The 25621-nt window shown below is 37.2% G+C and overlaps 1 protein-coding gene across 1 annotated transcript in view; it reads left to right on the forward strand.

The window, feature by feature from the left end:
* EPHA6 (EPH receptor A6) overlaps positions 1-25621 on the forward strand; it is a gene marked incomplete at both ends in the record, with an annotated part of 364185 nt that overhangs the window by 185979 nt on the left and 152585 nt on the right. The window contains one exon of the mRNA XM_083855628.1: positions 625-960. Within this exon, the coding sequence (XP_083711754.1) occupies positions 625-960 (336 nt within the window). The remainder of the gene's footprint in view (positions 1-624; positions 961-25621) is intronic.

Genomic DNA, 25621 nt, shown 5'->3' on the forward strand with positions numbered 1-25621 from the left:
CTTTTCAAGGATTGTATGTAAATAACTTTTCTGTTTTACACTGAATCTGTCATTGAAATGTAGCTCTTGTATCTTTTATTTGCAAATAGTTGCCTTAAGGCAATTTTTTTCTCCAAGGTAGATAACATTAGCTTAATGTTGGATCTAGTTTCTCTATACAACAGGACAGGAGTTCTGGGAGACGTTTCTCAAGCTTTTATTGAAATATTAGCTTCATTACAGGGTGAGACAATTGAAAGATGGCAACAGCTCACATGTTGCTAACAGCAGTCAAAGTTCTCTTTGTTACGAGGCCTTTAAAAGTTTTCTAACCAATAGCAAATTGTTAAGAGCTTACATACATTTGCATACATTCAACCTACACACATACCTTTAATAATAGGCGCTTGTTGCGTATTTTTTGCCATTCAGGAACTTTTTATAACTCTTCTATAAGCAAAGCACAGAGCCTCATTATTAAACTTTTCTATTATCTTGCTTAATATATTTTTCTACTTGCTAAGGCCTAACCTTACACAGTCTTACTGTTTTGTGTCCTCACTCTGGTTTCTTTTTGACTCTAGGCCTGATATGCTTTCTGCTTCGCACACCTCATCTTTCTATTTCCCCCCTCCTTTTCTGCAGGGCCACCTTCTGCCCCGAGGAACGTGGTTTTTAACATCAACGAAACGGCCCTGATGCTGGAGTGGAGCCCCCCGAGCGACACAGGGGGCAGGAAGGATCTGACCTACAGTGTGGTGTGTAAGAAGTGCGGCTCGGACGCCAGCCAGTGCGAGGTGTGCGGGGGCGGCATCCGCTTCGTCCCGCGGCACACGGGGCTCACCAACTCCTCCGTCACCGTGCTCGACTTCGTCTCCCACGTCAACTACACCTTTGAGATCGAGGCCACCAACGGTGTCTCCGAGCTCAGCTTCTCCCCCAAGCAGTTCACAGCCATCACCGTCACCACAGACCAAGATGGTAAGTGCCAGCATTGCATGGCTGTCACCCCGTGCCTGTCACCTGGGCACTCACTGTGGGGGTACTTTGTTTCTCACAAGTCTGGGTCAGCGGGTTAGGGTGTTCTGTAGATGGCTGCATGTTTTTAAGTGCCTTCCATGAGGACTTTTAACTTCTGGTGATGAGGGCATTAAATGCTTCTGGCAGTTGAGTTTTGTGTCCAGTTCTGGACCCCTCAGTGTAGGAAGAATGTTGAGATGCTTGAGCGTGTCCAGAGGAGGGCAAGAAAGCTGGTGAAGGGATTGGAAAACAAGCCATATGAGGAAACGACTGAGGGAGCTGGGGTTGTTTAGCCTGGAGAAAAGGAGACTCAGAGGTGACCGCATCACTCTCTACAACATCCTGAATGGGGGTTGTAGACAGCTGGGGGTTGGTCTCTTTCTCCAGACAGCAGCTGACAGGAGAGGAAACAGTCTCAGGCTGCGTCAAGGGAAATATAGGTTGGATATTAGGAAGAAGTTTTTCACAGGAAGAGTGATTAAGTACTGGCATAGTCTGCCCGAGGGAGGTGGTGGAGTCACCATCCCTGGATGTGTTTAAAAAAAAGACTGAATGTGGCGCTGGATGACATGGTTTAGTTGAGGCATTAGGACATGGGTTGGACTCCATGATCTTGAAGATCTCTTCCAACCTACACATTCTGTGATTCAGTTGGTCCTTGACCCTATTAGACAGGGCACAAACCCATACCCATACCTTTCTGTTCAAAATTAAGTGCAAGCTTTAGCCATCTAATACCAGCTGTGTCACTGGAATCTGTCTGGAGCTTTTGCAGTTTCAATTTTGCAAGAGTAAAACACCACAGGTTATCCATTACAACTTCACAATTCAAAGGCAGAGTGAAAGTGAACTCACTTTCTTTGGTATCTGTGTTTCATAACACTAGTTTAGCCTACCTCAAGGTAAGATGCTTCTGCATCTGTATGAGCCATTTCCTCAGGTGAGCTATCCTAATAGATTCTTTTTTATTTTTTTAATTGTAAACTGAATTATTGTTTTGAGCTTTTTCTTGCCCCCATTTCAGTTTGAATTTGTGTCCAAGGTGAATCTTTGTGAGAAACATGGGAAACTAAAAGAGCTCTCTGGTTTTTTGTTTGTTTCTGCAACTTTTTTCTTCTTTAGAAATACTTACAGGGCCAGGCAACAGCATCATAGGTTAGCAACAATGCAATCCATATAGCACTACTCTGTTCTGGCTTGTGTAACTGTAGACAAGAAGGTTATTTCAGAATTATCCCTTGCTGACATTTGTTCCAGAAATGTTTTTCACCTGCTGTGCAGTGACATTGCAGCCGCAGCTGAAGTGTTTGATGTAGAACAGGAACTGAGCTGGCAGAACTGCAGTTTTGAGTAGAACACATTTGATGATATGTTTCTGCTTACTGAAAGTGCTAATGTTCAGGAGGATCCTGTTATGTTCCACTTGTAGGGAAGACCTTGGGTTCTTTCACTGATCAGCCTAGCAAAAAATCTGCTTACCTGTGTGTATCTGGGACAAGTAGTTTTGTTGATGAGTGAGTAATGACTCATTTGCCTTTGGGCATACAAAAATGAACAGCTTGCTATGATGATGATAATAATAATGACAGTGATGGTAATACTAATAATATTCATGAAAATTGATTTGAAAAAGCACAAAACCCACTCACTCACTGTCCATGATGGTAGCAGAAGAGCTAATTATATGAGATAATATATATAATTACATAAGATACCTAGTGATATGTAGGCTGACCACTGAGGCAATGTATCATGTTGAAAACCTGCATCTCCCTTTTCCTTTCTCACTAAAGTGAGAAAGTGAGGTGCCAGAAACTTCCCCTATGTAAACTTCCTTTTGGATATTTTGTTCCATGGTATTAAATGCAGTCACCAAGCTTGCCCAGGTGGAGGTCACCTGAAATACAGTTCATTTTTAAAGTGGGTAACAGCTGTGTGAACACAGCTTGTGATGGGTATTTAAGTGGTAGGCTTTTAAAAAATAATGTTTTTTTCTGTTGTCTGTCCCTGGTTTGAGGATATAGATTCTCTCTGCAGTTTACTCAAAACAGGGAAAAGACTAATGTTTTGATAGCTTTTGACACACTGACAGTAAACTCTAGACTGTTTGCATTCCCTTTAATAATTCTTACATTACTAGAAATGTTATTGCAAAGGCTTCAGAGGATTTAAGAGCAGATTTTCAAAATATCTGTCAGTTTATCTGGATATAAAAAGACAGCTTTGCGTGAGGAAGTGCTGTAATAAATGAAATGGAGTCATCTATAAAATGTAGTTATAAAGATAAAACTATTCCTGTAGGCTTACAGGCTGTGTAGTCATATGAAACTATAAGCATGGTGACTATATATTTAAAATGACAAGAAAAGAAAATGCAAGGTTGTACAAAATCTGGAAGAAAATTCATGGGGTTTTTGTTGATGGAAAGTGTGGAGAGAAAAATGGACATCTTTTTTGAGTTACCTTTAGTCATAAATAAGAAGGGATATGGAAAAAGCTAGGGTATCCAACTTCAGAAAAGTGAGCTGTAGAACTAAAGCTTTGGAACGTTGCAGAGATTTTATTATAAACTCACTGTTGACTGTCTTTCCTTATAATCTTAATTCTGATGAAGTGGACAGTAATTATTGCACGATGCTGCAGGTTTGTGCACATATTCATAGAAAACAAAAGATCCAAGAATAAACATATGACATGTCAAATCAGAAATAGATTCATTTTTACAAGGACCACTTTACCAGAAGTCCAGAGATACTGGTTTAAATCCTTTTTTTTTTTTTTTTTTTTGCATTTGATGAGTGAAATTATACCTACACAACGTATTTATCCCATGTTCATACTAGCTTTTTATATGCAGTCTTTTTCTGCATACTGTTTTAATGGGTTTGGTATGCACATTGCATGAAATGCAAGACCTCTTTATAAGTACATAAATAGTTTCATTCAGTTGTCACATCTTTGTTTAAAATATAAATCAAAATCTTCTGCTGCTATACATTCAGACCATTCTGTTAGCTACAATCAGTTAGAGTAGCTGGCATTTTATTTTCTTTCAGCATATCGGATTTACTTCCCTTCTATTGGCCTTTTCTTTTGGATGTTTCATGTGAAATTAACAGATTCATCCTTAAACATGCAAAATTATTAGCTGCTTCTTCAGGGGGTTTTCTTTTCTCACTTTTTAGAGAACAATGTTGCTGTCGGTATTTTGCTGAATAAAGTAATTCAGTGAAGAGTTCTGTGGGCATCCACAGAAACTGAGGAATTGTATTCTGTCACATTAGTGAAGAGGGTAGTCTGAGAGCATCAAAGAGGGGGAATATTTGCTGACAGAAGTGAACTAATTCAAAAGTGGTTAAAGCTGATTTTTATGCACAGAGTCCTACCACAACTAATATTAAAATCTTAACTGCCTACTCATGCAGTCACAAGTATCATCAAGATTAAGTGTGGTACTCAGCTTTAACAGTGACAGGAGCAGACTGAAAGAAAGGAACACTTAAAAAAGGCAAACTGCATCCCCCAGACCTCTCTGTAATTTGATGTCTAAAGCATTACCAGACCTGATCAAATACTAAAAAAAAAATAATAACATTAATATGAGTAAGTCTTGTAAAATTCACTTGGTAATGTTGGTTACCTTTTCCTTTAATTTTGTACAAGTACTCAAGTTTGACATCCGTGGGTTTGTTTTTTAACCCTTGGCTTCATAAGGCAACAAAATTTCTGTGGTCACATTGTCTGTTAGGTACCATAAAGAAATGTGAACCTGTTAGCCAAGGTGAGTTTGGTAACAGTGAAAAAGATTCAACAGAATTGTGAAGAATGACCCTTCAGAGTCACTAAGCCCTTGGTTAGGTCTGCAAGTTGAAAAGCAAAGTTCAGCTAAGTGAGGATTCCTTTCTGTGTTAAAGACACCAGCTGACTGACCACTCAGCCTGCCTGTTGACTGGTCAGCCAAGAGAATATACATATTTATGGTCTTGTACATTCACAGCATGTGCTGTGTCTTGTCCAGCTGCTGTGGCAAACAAGGCTAGGGCAGGGTGTGCTAGGAAGTACAAATGTGGCAGATGGAGAGATGAGGGAAGTGATCTATGTGCTACCCTTCAGTAGCTTTGTTTCAAAATGTTTTGAGATACCAGAATAAATCCCTACTTTGAACTCAGATAAATGGACAGATAAACACAATTCTGCTCAGAAAAGCACTTAAGCAATATTCCTGCTCACATTAGCACATATTAAAGCACTTTCCCAAATCACTGCTAAAGTGATTTGTAAACAACTGAAAGATAAAACACGTTTTCACAAAAAGCCTAATCAAAAAATGTTTTACAATACTATTGTTCAGAAAAGTGCCTGAATGCCTTTTCTTTATGAGAGAAAGTTTTATACAGCAGTAAATATGCTGAGTACAAAGTAATTGTGCTCAGTCAGTTTAAATCATCGTGTGAAGAAGCAGAGAATTATATGCTGAATTGTAATTTATGTTTCTCTTATGACTAATGGAAGGGCTATCCCATATATATAACTTTCTTAGCATGCCATAGTGTCTGCATTGCCTAAAGAAAATTCAGAAGTACTTGAGGTTTTCCATGCATAATTAAAGTAGTAAATAATGAATAATTAAGCAAAACAGAACTTAAAACAGTAGTTGCTATTTCCAAATAACAGTCCACGTATGCATTCCCTCACTGTGCATTCATACATTCTATTCCTTTAGAGCAGAGGGGGTTTTTACATTACAATACAAGGAGTGGGAGTATGAGACATACACTGAATGCTGGAAAATTTACACTGGAGAAATTCTCCTTCTGCCACTGCATCCTGGAGTATTCTCCTTGTTCAGTTCTGCAGTTTGTGGGTGACTCTGTCTCTGTGACATCAAAGACCTGCTACCAGCTGGCAGAATCTGAGGCAGGAGAGGCTTCACCCTACCACTGCATTAAAAACCTGACTAATTTTTCTGTGTCTGTCTGGTGTTGACAGCAAGGAGTTTCAGTCAGACGCCAAAAGTGCAAATCTGTCAGGATCCTGTTGTCTAATACATCTTACTTTGTGTGAGCCATTGCCAGATACAACCTAGGTGATGTTTTCTAATCTGATGGTAAAATCTTGCCTCTGTTTGGAAGTGTTTCATCTAATTCTTTTTTCTAAGTAAGTTAAGGTCTATTTCTAGTACAGGTGGCTCCTCAGACATATTTATAGTTCAGTGGAGACATTCTGTAGAAAGAGCAACCACTTATCACTCATTGTTGTAGGAATTGATGAATACCTGGAAGGATTTCAGGGTCTCTTCCCGGAACAAACACAACTGTATCACCATGAGTTAAAGGCATGAAGTATTATAATCACAATGGAGATGGTGTAAGTGCTTAGGAGCCTCATCTGGCTGACATTCTGTGTCTCAGTAACACTTCCAGGACAGTTTATCAGTTTATCAAGATTAATCCTTCTGGCTGGTAACAGGAGAGTTTCAGGATCCTCACTGGGGTGGCAGGGGATGTTCACTCATCCTAAACTGATTCCTACAGTAGCATCCAACTTTCACCCTAATCAAAAGTCAACATTCCTTTTTTTTCCCTCTGAGTCTCAAATCTTTACACACAAGATTCTCATTTGTGCCTCTAAAGTCAAGGTTTCTCTTTTCATAATGACATGATGAAGCCCCTTTGAATGATCTTCCAAATTGTTTATAGCTTATAAATCTAAAGGAACAGCTCTCTTTAATGGCTGATTATTGGAATAGCAGATCAAATAAAAGCCAGTTATGAAACCATGACAAACCACTCAATCAGACACTGCTAGAGCTCAAGCCCACATAAAGGAAAGAACATGACATTTTCCTAGATGACAATAAAAAAGAAATTTATGGCATTTGTTTACTGCACATCCACAGCTTCATTGATAGCTCCACCCAACAATGCACTGTTACCAGTATTGCTGATGCTATTTTTGTGAAAAATTTGAAGAGAAATATCAACTTCTTGGTAACTGGCTAGGGACAGCCTGTAAATGTCTATACTGAATGTGACGTGAATACAGTAAAAATTAGAATTTTTTTTAAAAGCTCTAGGTGCGGCTCTCAATTCAATTATAAACAATGCATTTAAACAATAGATTTTTTAAAAGGAATTCAGCATTATGCAATCGATATTCAGTGTATTTAATGATATTAATATGTATGCATATTTATATCAGAGTGTGTATATAAATTGTTTTCAATTGGAAAGAAAACCACAAGGCAGAAATTCTGAATCTCAGTTCTCAGACTTGTTCAGGTCTGTCAGAATAAGAGTTTAGAGCCAAGGTCTTTGTGCAACAGTGTTATTAATCAGAGATTAAACTCAGCTAGTCACCTCTGTACAGTTACACTACTTGTAGCTGATGTTTCTTTGCACACATGCCTGATTACTATGCAGTATTCATAGGAGAAAAGTGGCTTCTGAAACAATTTGATTTATTTCCTGGATGGTTTGTTTAATGCTTATAAATTTTTTAACAGAGATGTTGTTCTTCTGCTGGGAAATTTGGATAGCCTGTTATTTTTTTAAGGCAGCAAAAGTCAACCTGGTTGCATTTACTTTCATGTCTCATACACCAGAATTAGCCATAACTGAGTCAGCCAATGTGGATCTTTTAAGATATATTCCTCTAACTTGCACAATATGAGAAGAACAAAATTAAATTCTAGTTTGAATGAGAAGGGGAAAGGCTAATCAGTGCTGTATTTTTCCCCACAATTTACTTAGCAGTGTGGGCTTTCAGCTTCTGTAATTGTTTCTTTCATTGCAGAGTACACCATTATTTATAACCATTAGCCATTTGTCCATGACGTGCATTTTCAGCAGACTTCTGATTTAAGTTGTAGTCACTGAAATGCAATGCCCAAGTGCTGCAAAAATTTTATATTTAATAATAATAGTTTGTTTCAATTTGTGAAAGGGATGTTTGTGGAGAAATATGTAAAGTACACATTACGAAGAAATTGGCAGGCATACAACACTGAGATAAGAAATATGCCTTGATTTTGTTTGTTCCTGTTGTAGTCAGTAGCTGTGAAGGGCATTCAGCACACGATTAAATGAGATCAGAAGAATGAGATGTGTGTTCATTGACTTTGGTGATTTTAACTGTAATGTCAAATAAGCTCATTGGTGCTATCTCCACACTCTCCCAAGGACCATGTTAGGATAATTAAGCACATTTCAGTTATCTGGAACCTCTCACAATGAGTGATATACAGTGGAAAAGATCACCACTGAGTATTCTAGTCAGGGTAGGGAACAAGATATTTCTGATATGAACTGGTGAATTAGAAACTTCTGCAACAAATGTTAATTGACCAGACATAATGAAGCTAAGCTCTTTTAAGAAGCACTGTGAATAAAGTTTGTTCGCCTTTCAAGATAATGGTTATATTGTCAGACATTAAAAATGTGGCTTTCTAAGGAAGTTTTAGGGAGGAGAATGCTGGCATCTTCAAAAAAATTGGAGTGGGTGTAATATATGTCAGTTTCTATGAACAAGTCACTATCAGTCTCAGTTGATGGAAGATTGAAATTAATTAAAATATCAATATGATTTTTTTCTATAATTAAATCAATTTGAAGGATAAAAAGGCATAATATTATATATAGTTTTGTTTCTATATGCATCTGTATATTATAAAAAAAGCCTTTCAATATATGTATAAATAGCGGGAAATAATAGCTTGTCACTGATTCATTAGTCTAACTAAAACTAAATACAGGTTAATATGTTAACATATTTCTATTTGCAATAAGAATATTTAATTTTGTGGAAATATTTTTTTAATATTTCCATATTTTCCATGGAACTTTTTCAGATTTTCTTTTGTTCTTTCTGCTTAGATATTCCTGCTTATTTGTTGGGGGTTTTAGATACCCTTGCAATTATTAAAGATAAAAAGATTTAACAAGGGTAAATATTACTACAGTGTACTCTATGGACTTCAAAGTATGAAAATATTCCATTATTCTGAGTTACAGCAATATTTGATAGACAAATAGGAACAGGAAACAAGAATAGCACAACAGGAAACAAGAATAGCACAGATTTGTCTGCAGTAATACAAATTCTCCAGATTTCAATAAGAGTGATTATTTTACTTTAGATGACGTTCACAGACATTTTATGCAAAACAAAAATGTATGTGATCAGTCCTTTAATGGGTACTGATTTTCTATGTGTTTTTATTTCTTAAAGCTTATTTCCTGTATGGGACATTTCATTTTGAGGTGCAGCTGTCTCTTTTGGGGTTCTTTACTGAATGATAAATTGGGAAGGAGACCAACTCAGAGCAGTAGAGTGTGGGTAGATAATCCCGTATATTCAAGGATTTACAGGAAGACTAATGAGAGAAAATTTCCCTCAAATCATGTTTGGCTATTTCACAGCTAAAATCTTTGGTGTTTGGATGACACTAGTGATCTCAAAACAAAAAAATAGTGATTTACCAAAAGATTAGCAACTATTTCAGAAATCATAGCATCTTGTTGTAGATGGAAAACTATGGTCAAGGAAAGGATATTTAGAAAACAAACAAAAACAAAGCATTCCATCCAAATATCCACATTAAGTATATTTTAACATTTTTAATTACTTCCCAGTTTCCATAGAACAAGATTGATTATTATTGTGTAATACAGAGTAGTATGGAATAATATGTGGACTCCAGTTTCTCTCCTTCACTCTCTCTTTTGCTGGCCTGAGTGGGTGAGTTTTTATTGACACCACTATACACAGACATGACTGTTTTCACAGTCTCTATTCAGTCTTTATTTTAGTAGATAGTTTCACAAGTAATAAAAGAAAAAAAGTATGTACCTATCTGTTTAATCTTTCAAAGTGATATAAAAGAATTCTAAATCAAATTAACTGCTAATTGTGAGATATTGGACCAAATAATGGAGATTATTCACTTCTAAGTGGTTCAGAAATTTAACTGACATTTATTTGCACAATAAATTCATATGAAGTATGTTCTCCCATTTGCTAATTCCTCTCAAATTTTTTTGCTACTACCTTCCAGCAGTGAAATAATGCATCAGACTTCTAAAACGAGAACAGTAGCGACAATCAGACAGTTCAGGGATCGACATTTGGTTATTAGTGCATGGTGCTTTAGGTTGGTACACTCACCTTTACATGCTTCACAATATTTCCTGAGAGCACAACATCAATAGTCGGCATCTGTCCAGCAGGTAGTGGCTTAGTGCTGCAATAAAAAGTTATTCTCAGTTTAAAGTGGGAAAGGAACTGGTTGAAACATTAAATTCCTTCTGTCAGGCAGATGGGATTTAACTGGAGCACTCTCAGTTATAAAACAAGTTTTCATTGATCTCAGTGGTTGAATTCCTAACTGTAGCTTATTTTCCCTTTGATTTTGAAATCCATAAATGCCAGTCATAGCTTTAAGAATGAAAATCATTGGCATGGGAGTTTAAATTAAAAGTGATAAACTGAGACTGCTAGTGACCACTGCCTCAGCCAAACACAAATGTCATGGCTCTTCCTCTAAACATTGCTACGTGCTCCATTTTGAATTGTGACAAATTAGGCAGGAAGTTAATTCGAATAAAAGTGATGATGCTGATTGGAACAGCCATCATAAAACAATTTTTTTGCTTTACAGCAATGTCACCTGACATGTCAAAAATAAAGAAACACCAATAAAAATTAGTCTGATTGTAAAAATGGACATTTGTTATGGGCATAAGTGTGGCAATAGCTGTGTGTATGTGAAGGTGACTTCCCTTCAGAATGCATTTGCCAGCTCAAAAATGTAAGAGAAAATTGAAAGGTGCAGGAGACATTGTTCTCCCTCCAGCTGTAGGTTGTTGGGGTTTAGGGACATATATCTCTATCACTACTGACTTGGTAATAGAGTTGCTATCAGCTGGTTTAGTGGCAGCAAGTGCCAGGATGAACAATTACTCATTAAAAGAGTATGACCTTAAAAAGCGAGCAAAGCTGTAAATCTTAACTAGTCTCTCATTTATTTTACTCCCTGTCCAAAAAATGCACTGATATAGAAGCAGACACAACAATGTTCAGGGATTCACCAGACAACAGTTTTCTTTTTCTGAAGTTCCAGATTTAGTGCTACTTTCAGTATCAGTGGGACTATTTCACAACTAATCAGTTGTTTGTTCTTTCTAGCAACGCATTACTTCCTTATTAGTAGCATGAAAAGGCCCTTGATAGTACATAAAGTGATGAAATATTTATCTGTTTGCCTCAGGTAAAAAAAGTATAAAAAACCTCTAACCAACTACAAATGCTGCATCAATGCAAGGGAGTCTGCCTCCTAAACCAAGGACATAAGTATTTGAAGTTAAACATTCCTTATGAGTTAAGACAGAGCTCACAATGCAAGTGTGAAAGCATAAAAAGGAATATTAAACTAAGGCCTTTGTTTTCCTCATTGCTGAGCAGCTTGCTTGGCACTCACCTCTCCACCCTTCCACTTCCTTTCTGCTCTCCTGCTTGATTTATTTTTGCCACTGTGAAGTTGGTGGTGTCATATGTGGGTGTTGCTCTGCCTTGGAGTGACTTGTAATGCATATATCCATCCATCCATCCATCCATCCATCCATCCATCCATCCATCCCTTCATACCTTACCAGTTGTCCTGGGAATTTTGCCACTTGTTGCTTGTTCTTAGAGGGCACAACCTGAAGATTAAAGCTTACTTTAACCAATGATTGAATGCCCAGTACACTTTTTGTCCTCCTGCTGTTTTGAGTCTTGCACCAGTTTGCTAATCACAAAGTGAGGTAATTACCGTATACTCTCAAAAAATGCAAGCCCTCTTTATTTTGGAGAGTTTTTACCAAATTTTGTTACTGTGCTATGTGGTTCTGTTTATATAGTTAAGAGTTTTCCAATGTTCCTACCATACATGTTTTCAAAACTTGAAGATTTTACCATAAACTTTTTTTTTTCAAGTTACAGTTTTGTCATAGAGCATCAGAGCAGGAGTTAAAATTTAGTTAACTGTTAAAATAATTGTGTTAGGCTGGTATCATGACAAGAAAAAAGGTCCTGGTAGTTTGGAAACCTTTTCTTGAACAACTAAAACTTCCTTGCAGCAGAAAAAATGTTGTAAGATGCTAGATAAAGACAGACCAACTGATACAAAAGAACAGAAAATTTTTAAACATTTAAAAAACAAAGTCCTTTATATGGGTTGCATAGAATCTACAACTCCTGATGGGGTTTTGGAGGGGCAGCTTTCTGCTCTGTTTAAACTCTGGTGTTTTGTAATACCCGACTGGAACAAGGGAGCTTCAGACCTTGAAATTCAGAGTTTGAAATCCTTGTGCAGCTCACAGAAGCTCCCAGAGCTGGGCATGAGCTCACTAGATGAACGTGGAACTTTCTGTTTGGAAAAAGGCAGGCATTGCTGGCATTGTCTGAAATTCAATAGTCCACCATTTGCTGCATTCAAAATCACCTTTTGAAATATATCTTTTATAGAAATATTAAAGTTGTATAAGTACACTTAGATACAATCTGCTAATATCTCATCAGAGAATGTGAAAAGAGCACTTTGTAGTCGGTTTATCTTGGAGTTCAAGTGTTTAATTGCTGTTTAAAAGAGTTCGTTTCAGGTATTTGCTGCTTGTATTCCTTCTCCTGATCCGCCTGAATAGTTCTATATAAAATACTATTTTTTGAGAGAAACGTGTCTAGGAGTAGATTATTTCTACATAATCTAAAGTTATTACAGATTCTGCTGTGGCATTTTCAGTGAGGTTCTGTGTGTAACCCTTTTCCAGGATGCTTTTTAACAAAGAGATTTAACTACTCTGCAGTCATTTAGAAGTGAGGCATCACCTTGGAGTAAAACATATTTTCTTCTTTTTGTTTTCCTTTTTTCTCTTTTTTGCTAGCAACAGAAGTCTCAATTCTAAGGGACATGATGCCTCCTAATGAAATTTGTTCCACCTAATTTACCTCTGGAAATTTTAATTATCCTTGTACCATGCCTTCATAAATACAGGTCTTTAACTTGAACTTTGTTAATTTAATAAGTTCTGGTTTCCTTTTGTAGAAAGTTTTAGAAACTAGATTTCTCATATCCAGAGATATCTCTGTCTGAATATAGGATATAAATAGATCAAGACATGTATAAAGTCTTTATCCAAAGTCATGCTTAGCAAATTTCAGACTTTTGTTTCTTTGAGTATGTATTATCTCTGTTTTTGTAGAACTTTTTTTTTCTTAAAGACTAAATTATTTGTAGTATCAGTAGCAGGACTGGTATAACTTCATTTCCTTCACATTTGTGCTTGGGGCTATCTCTTCTATTTCCTCCTGATTTGGCTGGAATACAAGCAAAAATCACCACAATCACAGTTGCACATTTATTGTTGGATGTATCTTCATGCAGATACTGATTCTCATGAAAGTTACAGAAATAGAGCTTTTGTACTTCTCTCTACTTGTCTGAAAATTGCCAGTTTGCTCCAAAGTTGTTTGTGAAGAACTAGCAAAGAGATGGGCAAACAGCACACTCCCGTAGAGTGCTTTTGCAGGAGGAAATTTTGTTTCATTTTAAAAGGCAGTATTTCATTTTACCTAATTCATTTGTTTGTTTTGCTGAACAGAGACAATGACAAAGACAGAATAAATTCATTACAGTTTTTCACTATAGGCTTGTCAGGCCTGGTTTTAATATGCATAAACACACATATGGACTCATATATAAAACTATATGCACACTTGTATGCATATTTATGCAGAATGATAAAAAGAAAGAAAGAAGTTAAAAAGTTTGACACCTTTCAACTCATTCTGCATTCTGTTCCAGGCAGCACTTGGCCAGCTCCAGCTTTGTTCCCTGAGCTGTGGCCAGGTGCCATCCCCCATCTCTCTGCACCTTGGCTATTTCTGAAGTCCAGCTGAGGAAATAGAGACATTTCTGCCATTGGGAGAATGAGCTCTTTGCTTTAGCACATTGAAGCTCATCTTGCCAAGCTCAGCACGGCAGTGTTAGAGGATAAGCTGTGAGCCCTATTGTCCCCAAGCTGTCCCACAGAGCCACAGCAAGACAATAGGAGCAGGAGTTTGAGCCTAGAACTAAATGAAGGGGCCAAGCTCCAGCCACTGTTGCAGCTCTGAGCTGAGTGCCTGGGCAGCATGCCTGGGGTGACTGCTGGTGCCCACTGCCAGCTGATGGCAGTGCCTTTTCTTCTCATCTAAAGTCCTGGTGCCAGCTTTCACTCCTTTCTGGGACAGAGCAGCTTCTGACACATTTTCTTCCTGTGTTTGATGGGTATAGAAGAATCGTGAAAGCTTTTACAAATCGAGTTTTGCTCTTCAATCACTGTTAAAGCAGCATCACAGCAAACCTGCTGGATGTCACACCTCACAGGCCTGTGGGTGACAGATCTGTCATGTCACGTCAGACCTCACGGGAAATGGGGAGGGAGAGACCCTCCCTCACACAGTCACTGTGTTGGAAAGGGTTGTGCATTGATTGAGAAGCCAAGATTTCTGCTGCCCTCTGATCTTTATCAGTCAAAGCCTCACACTGATGTACTCTGGACAGCAGCTGTTATTTTACTCAGAAGTCCCCTGAAAAATTGGACAAGGTCATTTCTGGAAGATCTGGCATCGTCAGTAAAACCTTTGTTTTGACAAAGTTAAGTTTCTGATACTCGTGACTTCTTGGGTAACGATCTTGGCTTGCACTGACTTAAGTTAGTGCAAAACTTCTGCTAGACATCAGAAAAAGGTTTTTTACCCAGAGGGTGGTTGGGGATTGGAACAGGTTCCCAGGGAAGTGGTCACTGCACCAAGCCTGGCAGAATTCAGTAAGCATTTGGACAATGCTCTCAGGCCAGGAGTTGGATGATCCTTGTGGGTCCCTTCCAACTCAGCATACTCTGTGATTGTATTTGCTGTATTTTCAGAAAACTCTGTTTTAAGATTTTTGATTTAGGGTACATTTTTCTTTCAGCAAGGGTCTTGCTTTCTGTTTTGATACACAGATACTTTTTTTCTACTTGTCACCAGTTGAAAAACAAGGTGAAATCCCACAGCTACATAAGTCCTGAAAGCAGTTAAGTCCCCCGGACTGAGCTAAGGCTTGAGAACACACTACTGCAAATAGGAGAATCATATCTTTTTGCTATACTTCACACAAACAGACAATTTCAGGAAGCAGAGCTGGTGAGGCAGTCCCTTTCCCCATCACCAAATCCATGCCTGTGTCAAATTCTGAAGCTTTCTACCCACATGATTTATGTGTGACTATGCCAATTAAGTTATTAAAGCCAAACACATCTGCTTGGAAAATTATCAGAACCCATTTTCTGTACTCTTAAACTACAATGGAGTCACTTGCTGAGCAACTTGGAGCTCTGGAAACAATGCTATGAGAATGGGTGCAGCCAGTGAAGACACTGAACAACATCTTTGTACTCAGAAACACACAGCAAAAGTAGAAATAGCCCAAAGAGCAAAGAGCTTAAGACATTTTGATTTTTCACATATGCTGCAGAGTGGAGATGGTGACAGTTCTGGCATTTTCATGATGATTTCTAGACCCATAATATTCGGATCAGTTGTGAGGAAGCTCTCCAAATTATGGCTCAATAGCAAAAGCCTCAGTAATCAGAATGCAGCACATCAGTTCCTATTTTGTTAATTTTATTATCTCCTCCTGTTAGTGCTACTGTTATTTCAAATATTGCCATCCCTCCTGTGGTCCTTATCTAGAGTCAGATGCTTGAGTGTGTAAAATGAAAAGGGAGGAATTCTTAGTTGGGTTGTATCTTTTCCCATCACACTGCGAGGTGCTAACCTTATTTTTTATGGAATTCTTCAGTTTGGGCAAAGAACCCAATTTCCATTTCAAATCAAGGTTTTAAAAACCCATTTTTATTGCAATTGCTAAATCCTAGTTTGAGAATCCCTTGTACAGGCATTTATTTAGTTATTTGGCTGAGCTAATTACTTGTATCAACCAATATGCTTTAGAGGGATTACAGGCTAGGTCACTTCAAAAAGAGGCCTTTGCTTGCCTGGAAGACATAATTTTGGTTGCTAGAACAGATTGCTACCAGTTTCCATCTTCATGTGTTCTGCATTAATGCTCACTAGCATTCATTCAATTTTTATTTAAAATTTTAATTGCTTCAGCGATGAAAGGGCAAAAAGAAGCAATTGGGGATAAGGAAATAATCCTGTACAAATTGTTACCTTCTTAATTTTTCAGAAATACTTTATTTCGCTTTACTCAACATGCCGAATATGTGTGGCAAGAATCTTATGTGAAGCAGCTTTATTGGTGGTTTTACAGTTCCAGCTCCTGTATATAAATTTACACAGCAATTCACTGGTTTTTGCTGTGCAAACTGAAAATGTAGTATTTTGTGAAAATCTGCTGTATTTTTTTACAAGTCAGTTTATTTGCAGTAGTTGTCTTCTGAAGTCCTGGTTATGACTTCCATAAATAATGGGAACTTCACTCATTAACTGTGGCAGTTCTTAGTAGCTTCTCAGGTACACTTCCAGAACTCTGGGATCAACCAGATACTAAACAAGCAAATGTGAATTGGTGCTGCTGCTGGTGATTCTGTCCGTGCAAGGAGGTGGGGGTTTTATCTCTCCTCCCCTCTCTAAACTATCAAGATCTTTATTGCAATCCAGAGGGAAGCACTTCTCACCACCTTTGAAACCAGACAGGGGTGAGGGGGTGACCTGAGTACGCACCAAAAAAATCACAGAATCAGAATAGTTTGGGTTGGAAGGGACCTTAAAGATCATCCAGTTCCGACAAAAAGCAGGGAGCTGTGGAAACCACATAAGATTCTAGGTACTTACCCAGAATAGAATATAGAAAAAGGAATGTAGTCAAGTTTTAAATTTAAAAAAAAAAAAAAAAAATAAAGCCCATCATTTTGAGAGGATGTGCAAGTTCAGAATGTGTTTCACAGCTCAGGTATGGAAAGCCTTTAACGTTTCTGCCAGTGTAAACTACAGCATTTTCATGGTTTCTGTAGTTTCCCAGCTCATCAGATGTCCTGAGCAAATGTGTATGACTAATTGATCTTCCATCTCATTGGCCATAATTAATATTGAAAAAAATTATATTAGTTGAGCATTTAAAAAATATAAAACATAGATTTAAGTTAGGCATGTGTAGGGATCAAAACTTTATTCTTTCTTCAAATGCAATCAGTTTTTGAACATTCTAAATTCACCACCCTCCTTGATAATTGTTTATCTTCCTTGCCTGACAAAACCACCTAGGCAAGATAATTAGGTGTTAGACATGATGGAGGGTCCATTTAAAATTGCAGAGGTTTTAAATGACAGGTCTGAGAAGCTGTCTATACCACAGCCATGATTCTGTCAAATGTCAATAACAGGGACTCAGAATTCTGACTGATAAATAAATTGCTAGATGTGTTTGCTGTTAAAATGCAATGTTAGCTATACCCTGTCATGGTTCTCTCCTTTGTTTACAGAGATTTTGCATCATTCCCTGATAAAAGGCTCTCATTTTTAGCAATTATGAAATCTTTTAGTGTCAGTCATTTACTAAGTAAAAGATACAAGATGATTGATTTATGCTACTTTGGAGGGTTTTTTTCTTTTTTAATATTATGGATTGAGTCTCAAAAAGTAACTTTGGAAATGTGTTAGAAATGCAGGAAAAAAAAAATAACTGGCAGCATACAATGAAATTAAAGGTTCCTGAAGTTGGGGAGGTTTTTGCCTTTTGCTTCACTTGAAGCTGGTCCTGGAATTTCTTTTATTTAGAGTTTTTGGTGGCATTAGGTCCTGCCTATACTGAGAAGTGAAGAAACCTATTTTTCTGTCTGGAAAATTCTCCTGATAAATGTACTCTGTCTATATGATTAACAAAAGTAACTCATGTCTCATGACACTAAATACACCAGACAGAGATAGCTTTATTTATAAAGCAGTCATTCCTTTACACAAAGTTCTGAACTTCATTACTTCGGGGACCTTTCTGATTGGCAATAAAAGGAATTATAACAATTATTGTAACAAAAATTATAATTTTTACCTTTTTTCAGTTTAACATGGAAGATGTGCTTTAGCAGATCAGATCAATTGTCTCCTTAATTAAAAGCTATTTATTAATTTTTCTGACAGGTATCAATGCCATAGAATTCAGCGTAAAATTCAAGAACCATTTACTAGTTACAAGGTAGTAATCTGAACTGAAATGTCATGTATTTCCCAGTATTGGTTAGATTTTATCCCTTTCAAAATATTAATTTGTCTTTAGAAGAGCTTCTTGTTGTTTATCTTTCAACATCCAGTCAGTTTTAGGAATATTTGGTTTAGAAAACGCAAAATCCTCACTGCCACAGAAACAAAACTTCAGACTTTTATTCTTTATCCTCCAATGATCTTCACATTGCCCTCTATTATTTGCAGTAGACTTAAAAAAGAAAAAAGAAAAAAAGAAAAAAAGCTATAACATTTATGATTCTCAGAGGCTTAGCCAGGAATCTGCTCAGTGTCATAAAAATCTGACATAAAGCTCAGGCCTTTGGGGACTGAAGGTGTATGTGACTTCCAGGGCTGGAGGCAGCTCACTGAGGTCTTGCTTTGCTTTTTGTCTTGGAGAGCTCAAACCCAGACAGTTCCAGGAGTGTCTTCTCATGGAATAAAACCACTGTGGGATTATAACAGTGAAACACAAAATTCTCCCTAAGGTTGTGAGGCTGTTTTCAGTTTCTTGACTCTTTAAGAATATTTTTTCTTTTACTTTTTCCACCTCCTTCACCACCTCTTTACATATCATGTTCTATTTATATACTCATTTATTTGTTTAAATTTTGCACTTTTTAATTGCATGGAAGTGGAGAATATCTACATGATTTGCTGAAAAAGCTTGGTGTTTTTTTTTTTTGTTTGTTTTTTTTTTTTTTTTAATAGCGCTTCTATTTGTCTGACTGCTGATATTATACACTAAAAGGAACATCTGCCTGAGATGGCAATTTGTCACAGAGGAGTAGAAATATCCATTGTGGTAGCACACTTTCCATTGACAAGAAAAACAATGGAAAATCACAAAATTTCTTTAGTTTATATGTGATTTATCAAGTTACAAGACAAGTAGTCTGTCACTATTTGATTTTTCAGAATACTTTTCAGAACAAGGAATTCTTTCCTTGGATTAAAATAATGCAAATGTTTTTATTTCATCCTATTATTTTACCTATTTCTTAAATGTATTCTGTACCATTTTCTTCACTTTCACCTGTACTGTTTGAAATTTGGAATTTTCTGGTGATACTGCAGTGATACAGACTAAGACAATTGAAGTGTCAGCCTGATGAATGTAGCAATAATTCTGTCTGATAGGTTTATCAAGTGTTCTGTACAATGGCTGTGAATATCTGTTCTTACCATGTTAGTAGCCAGTGACTCAGAATAAGAATAAAAAGTTCCTATGCAGAAGACACAGGGACAAACATGGAACAGAACAGCAGAATAATTAAATCAAACTGAACATCTAACTATTTTAGCTTCCCATTGTGTTTTCTGAATATAAGAACAAGGATGAAATAAAGGCATCTTCCTTGGGGTAAAAACGTTCCATAATTAGATATTGTTTAGTAAATCATACTGTTTTTATATAACTGTACAATAATGATATCATTACATCAAAATACTGTCAGAAAATACTATTTGGTATTGCTCCTTACTGGCAAAAGTACTTGTCGTAGTAAATTTTATAAATGTGGGAACAGCTAGAAGTCACAAAATAAGTTGCAGTTTTTATCCTGAAATTAAATCCACAAATTTCAAATTAAATGCCTTAATGAAGTTTAAGATTTAAGATTAATTTTATCCAAAAAGTGTTGATAAGCGAGGTAACACTATCAGGAATTCTGCAGAATAAACCTAAAGTCACTATCAAAATAATTTCTAAATGTCAGTGAAACTGCCAGCATTAATATCTCATTAGTTTGAGATATTAGTTAATATCTCATGGCTTCTTATTGCCATGCAGTAAAGAAATTATAGGGAATGCACTGGATCTCAACTTAATGCAAAAGTCAGCTTTAATTAGAATATAACTGAATTCAGAAGAATAAAAAAGGTACAATGGAGGTCGGGAAAATGGAAAAGATTGGCTGATGTTTTCTCTGCATTATTTATGAGGGTTTAAAAGGACCCCTGCTTGCATCTGCACAACTCCTCTGCAGGACAGTGCCCTGACCCTGCTCAGGCATCAGGTGGTTGATGCCAATCTGAGAAAAGATAAACTTCATGTTAGACAGAAAGGGAGACTGATTTTCAGAGATATGGGATGTCTTGAGCCAAGTATGATTTCCCAGGACTTCCTGTGTTTCCCTGGCTTGGCCTCAGTGCTGTGGGGAGAAGGTGTGAGGGGCATGGAGGTAGATCCCCAATGCAATTAATGTGGTGAGGGAGAACAGATGAGTTCCTGTCAGGTTTGTCGCTCTTGTTTTAAATGCTCTGTCCTGTGGAGTGTTCTGAGTAACTATCCCTGAGCCAGTAGAGATATTATCCCAAGTGTGGGCAGAAAAGGATGTACTGACACATGATTCCCAACTTTTGAATGGTAATTAGGAAGTAGGTGTTTCACTCCATGTATTCCGGTTTGAACATCCAAGTTCTCTCAGGGTGGCTGTCTTCCCTTAGGCCACTGGGACCTGCCATGCTTTATTGTTATTTCCTTACATCTTTCATAGGTGTAAACCATTAGCTGCCTTTTATTATTAAACTTTGTTGGAGTACCAAGACAGCTCATTTTGATGGCCTTTATTTTTCTGTACAAAGAAAAAAATAATAAAGAACCGTTGTGATTATCCAATTTATATGCACATTGAACGGAAGTAAAAAAAGCATTGGCAATAAGGAGGCAGATAAAAAGAACTCAAAATAGAAAACATTTCCTGTTCCCACAGAACAGGACACATTAACTAGAAAATACATGTAAGAATAAATGTGCTATGTTTCAACATTCCTTATTTGATTTGTGCTACATTACAGCATTCTTTGTTTTATTTAATGGCTCTATACTAGCAAATTTCATTACTGATGTTAGGGGGTTTTGATTGTTATTTTTTTAAATGTATGCTGTGAAGATACTTAGGGAAACTCCTAAACATGTATTTGACAGGTCAAGGTTTCCTCTGTGTTGTTGCCTTCAGCACAACATTTAACTGAAAAAAAGTCACTGGGTGATTTCCTTCTTGTAAGTGACTAAACTGCTCTTGAAGACGTTGCCTCACAAGTGCAGTACTTAATTTCTTATTCTTTATTTAATTTTAAAATAGTAATTGAAAGCTCGAGTTTTTTAAATATCATATATATCAATATATTTCTTCTCCGTGTAAGTGATTTCAAAAAAGAAAGAAGCAAACTGTTTTGTTTATTCTATAAACAACCCCCTTTTCTATAAATGACTAAATGTTATGTTTCAACTGCTGTGGTTATGGTAAAGAATAAAATAACTCTTAAAAGTTGGATCAGCTTATAAACATCAGTGAGTAAAGACAGAAAAATACAGACTCAATAAATACAATTCATAACAGAAGTAATTTTTTTTCAGAATTAAAGCATAGAATGGTAAACAGCAAAATAATGGGTAGGTCTGTCTGTGTCTATAACAAGATAAGTCTGTCTGTGGAAATATTTGAATTGGTTTGAGTGCACTGTCTTTCAAATTTATTGGGACAGGATTGTTAGGTAGAAAGGATTAACAAAGGGAAACATCAGTTCAGAAGAATGTATTTATTCAGCTGTATTATAGGAAAAAGTGTCAATCCCCTTATCTCCTTTGACATTAAAGTTAGAAAATTGACATATGTATATGTCAGCTGTAGCATGTAAAGCCACCCATTCTGACAATCTGTAAGTAATGGGATGCCTGCTTAAAAACTGATTTCTAATTCATTCTCTCTCCAGGCCAAATTAAATCACTTTCAAGGGAAGACTCAAATCTCTGTTACTTATGAAAATACACAGCTTTTCTTGGTGCCTGTTTTCTAAGCCCTACAGTGCTTTTAAACTTTATATATCAGGCTCAAACTCTGTAGTTCAGCTCTTGTGCCCAATTTGGACACGCACAGCTCATGCGGCCTGTCCCATGCCCTATCTCCAGTCCTGCAGGAATTTCTGCAAGAAAATACCCTGCAAGCTGATATAGAAATGGGAGGGAGAGAGATTTTCACTGTCTTTCGTGAATGAGAATCTCTCCTTCCAGAGTAACTCCCCTAAGAATTTTCTTCTCATGGCTTCATACCCAGGAGGAAATAAGTAGCCAGCTAGAAAGAAAGAAAGCAGAGACTTAGCAGAAAAGCCTTTGTTTTACTTTTCTAGGGATAGATATCAGTGGGTGATGAGAGGTCAGAAATCTCTAAGAAAGAGGCCATTTGGCTCAGTATGAGGGAAATTAAAAGGTACTCAATAATCTGTACAGTATTGCATGGCAAATTTAGGATAAATTTGCATTATTCAGAGGTCTGCTAGTGCAGAGCTTCATAATTTGCTTCAGAGTTGCTCTGTTTGGTAGTGTGAAAAAACATCAAACATCTCTTTATTATTTTTTTCTGTTCTGTTACCAAGGTGCTATGTTTTTAACATACTTACTTTGCTAGTTAACATCCTAGAGTACAAAAGGCCTAGAGGAAAAGCCTACTTCCTTGCTTTTTTTAAGCATTATCCTATGTAAAGTAGAAAATACTATTTGCATTTTCTTTCCATCTGTAAGGAAGCCTCTTGGTAACAAATGGAACCTTCAGTCCAATAAAATTTACATGAAACAAGCTGTCATTTGAGAGCTGTGTGGTTGGAATGATGCCAGTCAATAATAGATTGCATACCTCTGGTTAATTTATTAGCCACCTGTTCCAGAATCCATTACAAGAGCACATTAAGATGCTATCAGGTTGGGGCAGCATTTTGAGCTTCAGGCCTTTGAGGATGTTTTTCATGTAGAAAGTCAAGTTAATAGAAAAGTGAAATGAACAATAGTACATACTGCCCTCCATGGAGAAGAAGGGGGAATATTCCACAGGTTGCTTTTTCTGCCTTCATCTTCTTTGAGAAATAATAGCAGGGTTTAATGAAAACTTCTCAATTAAAATGGAAGCTAATGAAGGAAACCTAATAATGCAAAGATTGCAAGTGTTATTGCAACTGATGGTGTTTACAGACATGGGAATATGACAAAATTATGAGGTATTATAGGCTAATTTGTTTACTGCTTTTCATGAGCAAGAAGGCATCATTTTCCATATTAATATTTCTGCAATTCAGATCTTAATTTTTCATAACCCAGCTCCTGAGAGTGTATCAATGTCACATGCACAGTTACAAAATAGAGGTACAAAACCAGAAGCTAAGAAAACTGTAGAGTGGAGAAGGACATGGGGCAGATTGCCAGAGGAATTAAGATTTTAAGAATATGCCTGGATAGAAGAGGGTTGGATCCCTTCTGTGTGCTCATTCAGTCTGTAGCACTGTGTATGGTCCACGCACAAATGAGACAAGCAAATGACACGGGTTTGCGCTCAATCCTGAGCAGTAGCAGTATGGCACTGAACAACGGGGATGTCATGGAAAAGATCCTAAAATAAGTTAAATTTCATGCAGCAAGGTCCAGGTAGGACCTATCACACCACTGCTTTTAGAAAATACAGGAAAATGAAAGATGTGAAAATGGGAATAACACACATTCTCAAATTCATTTTGAGTAGTACTAATGGCAAATATTTATGTGAACTGAAGAGCCCTGGGTGATCAGCAGCTTTTTATATATATCAGCTATTAATTTACCTCTTTTTATATATACCTAAATATAAATATTTCTATAGCTCAGTTGGTGAGAGAGTTGGTTATGCCAATAACCAAGGTCGTGGAGTTGATCCTTGTAGGGGCCATTTATTTAGAAGTTGGACTCGATGTTTCTTGTGGGTCCCTCCCAACTCAGAATATTCTGTGATTAAAAGCACCCAGTAACTTCAACATTGATTCAGTACTGATGAGAGACTAGTAACTACTGAGCAATCAGAAGAATATTCCTTCAGTGTCTGTGTGTTATAGGAGTATCTTACTCAGATCGTTACTGGCCTCATGTGACAAGAGAATAGCCAGAGGGCTATTGCTGTAGGCATGAAGGGAAAGAGGGAAGAGAAGAGAAAAGGTGAAAACCTTATTCAGCATCTCAGCAGAAGGACTGTCAAAAAGACCCACATCTGTCATTAATGCAGTACACCACGGTTATCAGGATTACCACGTTTGTTTAAGCTTAGATGAGACAGCCAAAGTTTTCATGACCTGTCAGCCCTCTAAGTGATAGACAGAATGAATTTTTAACTGTAAGTTGCTTAATGCTAAAGGAAGAATACAATGTTAAGACAGGAATATATGTTCTTGAAACAGCTCCACTGCAACCACTTATTTCTGAGTATAAGGTGGAGTCACACTGTTCAAAATGTCATTTTGGATAGTTTAATCTATCTCTAATGCTACTGCTGCATATTCTCAGCTGAGAGAGAATGATTCAGGTTCTGTGCTTACAGCTGCACTTGGTTTCAGCCAGAAGGAAAAGTAGCAATAAAACACATGGAAATTTGTGGATGATCCTTTGCTGCTTTTCCTCTTGTGTGGACGTGTTCAGTTTTGCAAAGAGAAGGGAAATACTGTTATTGTGAGCTGATATCTTTTAGCCCTCTTACTGGATGAATGTGAGTACTTACAGAAGATACATTTCAACAAAGAATAAGACTCAGTATCTCCTCAAGGAACAACCTCACTAATATGCCATTCTTTAAAAAAATGTTACAGATACCTGATAAAGGCTCTGCAAAGCCCCACACATTTCTCCAAGCTGTCCACGTGTGCAGCTTTTGTTCGAGCAAACTGATGCTGAGAATTGCTAAATAAATAGACTTTTTTTAGGAGTGATAGCATGGAGCAGAGTGCTAAGTGGATCACAGTGTTGTAGTTCAGAGGATCCTCTGTTTGTATTACCAAAGCAGAATTTATGTTAGTAACAAACTCTTATTAATAAACTCAAAGTGATACTTTGAGTGACTTTACTGTGACCAACAGAGGTGGCATATCTCCATGAAATATAAATATAGAATGGCTGATTCCTTTCATTCCTGTTCTCCATTTTGGTGCAGTATGGTATAAAAAGAGCAATTCCTCTGGGACTCTCCTTTTTATTAAGGTGCTTTGTCCTGGAAGCCCTGGGACCACACTGTTCCTTGGCCAAGCAGGCACAGGGGATTTGAGCCTGTGCCAAGCCTGAAGAGCTTCTGTGACTGCTCTCAGCTCTTCTGGGGGCCAAACATCCTGCCCCAGACCACCTGAATGGCATTAAGCCCATTTTTTTTATTCCACTGCCTGTGCTGACTTAAGCAGGAGAATAAATTCACTAAGACCAAGCAATTTTAAAAATAGCTCAGAAGTCGGTGCATATATTTTCATATTCTTTAGAATTTTTATGCAATTTTATTCCATAATTTTAAGCCATTATTAAAGTGGCACCTGTCTTGCAAATGGCTGTTCATTTTAACATAGTCGTAAGTACTGAAAGCAGAACGAAAGATTAAAAGAT

Source organism: Zosterops lateralis, assembly GCF_965231275.1.
Source record: "Zosterops lateralis genome assembly, chromosome: 2".
Taxonomy (NCBI): Eukaryota; Metazoa; Chordata; class Aves; order Passeriformes; family Zosteropidae; genus Zosterops; species Zosterops lateralis.